General features: G+C 38.6%; 1 protein-coding gene across 1 annotated transcript; it reads left to right on the top strand.

Moving 5' to 3' along the window:
- On the top strand, window positions 1,098–3,073 carry LOC104726834 (molybdenum cofactor sulfurase-like). The gene has a single exon (XM_010445783.2). The coding sequence runs from the start codon at window positions 1,177–1,179 to the stop codon at window positions 2,872–2,874; it is 1,698 nt and encodes a 565-aa protein (XP_010444085.1). The 5' UTR covers window positions 1,098–1,176; the 3' UTR covers window positions 2,875–3,073.

Here is a 3,079-nt window from a genome sequence, read left to right as displayed (position 1 = left end):
ATCACGTCAAAGTATTTGCAACGCTAGATGTTGCTGTTTTAGATGTTGCTGTTTCAACTGTCGAGGGTTTTACATTTTTTCACTCGCCTGAAAATCTATCGAGTTATGAAGAAATACTCTATTCTTCCAATTAGATATTAACTTTTACACATGTCAAAATCTGAAATTGATAACTTGACACATGTCAAAATCTTGTAACCTAACCTAACTTTATATAATAAGATACTGACCTTTTTCGTTAACATACATTATTTGATTTTTTTGTTTTGTTTTTTTTGTAGGACATATTTGGCTGATTTCGTTTACTAAGAAATGGGCATAGTGGTATATCTTAGCATGTAAGCATTGTAAAATAGCTAAGGAAACAAAAGTAAAGCAGAAAACACTTTCTTGACCACTAAAATCAACGCGTTCTAAAGAAAGAGAAACTCGTAACAAAGTGTTACACTTTTTTTTAGTCTTTTCTCGATAATAATCATTACTCCCCTACGAATTTGCTTCTGATTTTCTTCTTCTCTCTCATATACTAGATCTTATGAGACAAAACCATCCATCAAACCATATTACAAGTCTTGTACCAGTGCAATTATCTCATATATGTTCTACGTAGTTCACCCCACACAGTTTCAGCGAAAATCTTGGTGATTGAGTTTTGAGACGTTATATTCATATTGGGACTATATATTTACTTTTCTCTTTATTTAATGCAGTAAATAATAATAACATCCATCATTCGAAATGTTTTTACTCAAACTTTATAAGTACGTCATATCATTTAAACAATTCATTACTGCATACTAACTACACTGAAGTTCACTTGTTTCGTTTCATCCTCTGGCTCATTCAGCTGATATTCTCTAACTATAAAAATTCTATATAAATTTTGGCATTTTCCAGTAATGTACTTAAAATCTTTTTTTTTTTTTTTGTTCAACGTACTTAAAATCTTTTCTAATTTTCAATAGAATCAACTAAAAATTTTAAAATAGAGAAAACATATATTCATCATATCATACATGGTAAAAGACAAGAGAAACACGCTTTTGTCTTAGGTGCACTAGCACTACTACCTTTAAAAACTTTAGACTTTAGTGTATTTAACACAAGCTAGACTAAACACTTGACATCACAAAAACACATAAATCTTTGGTACCCAAACAAAGAAAAGAGATTCAAATGCACCAACCATGTCCCGGAGATTCACCACCACCAAACTGCCTCCACGGCTGCTTCTCATCCTCACCATTTCACGGTGCCACCACTTCCGAGCATCCTTCAGATTCAACTTCCACCATCACTTCCGCCACTCTCCGCCGTGATTTCGCTCAAACCACCGTCTCCACCATCTTCCCGGACACACAATTCGCCGATCCAAATTCTCTCCCTTCTCTTCAAGAATCCTTCTCTGATTTCATCCAAGCTTACCCCAATTACTCCGACACTTACAAGATCGACCATATCAGATCTGACCATTACTTTCACTTGGGGTTATCACATTACACGTGTCTTGATTACATAGGAATTGGTTTATACTCTTACTCTCAGTTACTCAACTACGACCCTTCCACTTACCAGATCTCTTCTTCCTTGTCTGAAAGTCCTTTCTTCAGTGTTTCTCCCAAGATCGGTAACCTCAAGGAGAAGCTTCTCAACGATGGAGGTCAAGAAACAGAGTTTGAGTACTCGATGAAGAGAAGAATCATGAGTTTTCTAAAAATCTCCGAGGAAGACTACTCAATGGTCTATACCGTCAATAGAACTTCAGCTTTCAGACTCGTCGCAGAGTCTTACCCGTTTAACTCAAAACGAAAGCTTTTGACGGTTTACGACTACGAGAGCGAGGCAGTGAATGAAATAAACAGAGTCTCTGAGAAACGTGGAGCCAAAGTAGCTGTAGCTGAGTTCTCATGGCCAAGACTCAAGATCTGTTCATCCAAGCTAAGGAAGATGGTTACTTCTGGAAGAAGCGGAAGCAAGAAGAAGAAAGGTATTTTCGTCTTTCCGCTTCATTCTAGGGTTACAGGATCTAGGTATCCGTATCTATGGATGAGTGTGGCGCAAGAAAACGGGTGGCATGTCATGATCGATGCTTGCGGTTTGGGACCTAAGGATATGGATAGCTTTGGTCTTTCGATATATAACCCCGATTTCATGGTGTGTTCGTTCTACAAGGTGTTTGGAGAAAACCCTTCCGGATTCGGTTGCTTGTTTGTCAAGAAATCCACCATTCCGATTCTTGAATCTTCCACTAGCTCAGGTATGGTTAACCTCGTACCTACCGACAATCCTATCTCACTACACGCATTGGAAATCAACCGGACAGAAACAGAATCTGAAGAAGCATATAGCTTTAGTTCTAGTGTTGAATACAAAGGCTTAGATCATGTGGACTCACTAGGGTTAGTAGCAACAGGGAACAGATCAAGATGCTTGATCAACTGGTTGGTAAGTGCTCTCTACAAACTCAAACATTCAACAACTAGCCGTCTCGTTAAAATCTACGGTCCAAAAGTTAATTTCAATCGAGGACCAGCGGTTGCGTTCAATCTGTTCAACCAAAAGGGAGAAAAAATCGAACCGTTCATCGTGCAGAAGCTAGCTGATTGCAGCAATATCTCACTCGGGAAAGGTTTCTTGAAGAACATCATGTTCGAAGAAGACTACGAAGGAGTGAAAGAGAAGAGAAGAAACAGAGACGTCGACGAACAGGGGATCTCTGTTCTCACTGCCGCGTTAGGGTTTCTCGCAAATTTCGAAGATGTTTATAAGCTTTGGATATTTGTTGCTCGGTTTTTGGATTCGGAGTTTGTAGATAAAGAGAGTGGGAGATGTGGTGTTCATGTTTATGAACACAAGAACCGTGAAATTGTCTAGTTTCGGCTCGGTTTGGGTTGGTTGGTTAATAAACCGGTTCAACTATCAATAAAACGTAGTTCGGTTATTAAGGTCAGAGGGAGAGAGTGATGTAGTCGAAGGCCAAGGCCCATTAGTAGGCCCATATTTGTTCAGCTGCTAAGATGTGATCTACACCGTTGATTTGATATGGGAGTATATAAGAATTAAACGATGATCTTTGAGG

This window comes from Camelina sativa, chromosome 2 (genome assembly GCF_000633955.1).
Source record: "Camelina sativa cultivar DH55 chromosome 2, Cs, whole genome shotgun sequence".
In the NCBI taxonomy this organism is placed as follows: Eukaryota; Viridiplantae; Streptophyta; class Magnoliopsida; order Brassicales; family Brassicaceae; genus Camelina; species Camelina sativa.
Note: the sequence above shows the minus strand (reverse complement) of the source record. Positions and strands in the feature narration are given on the sequence as shown.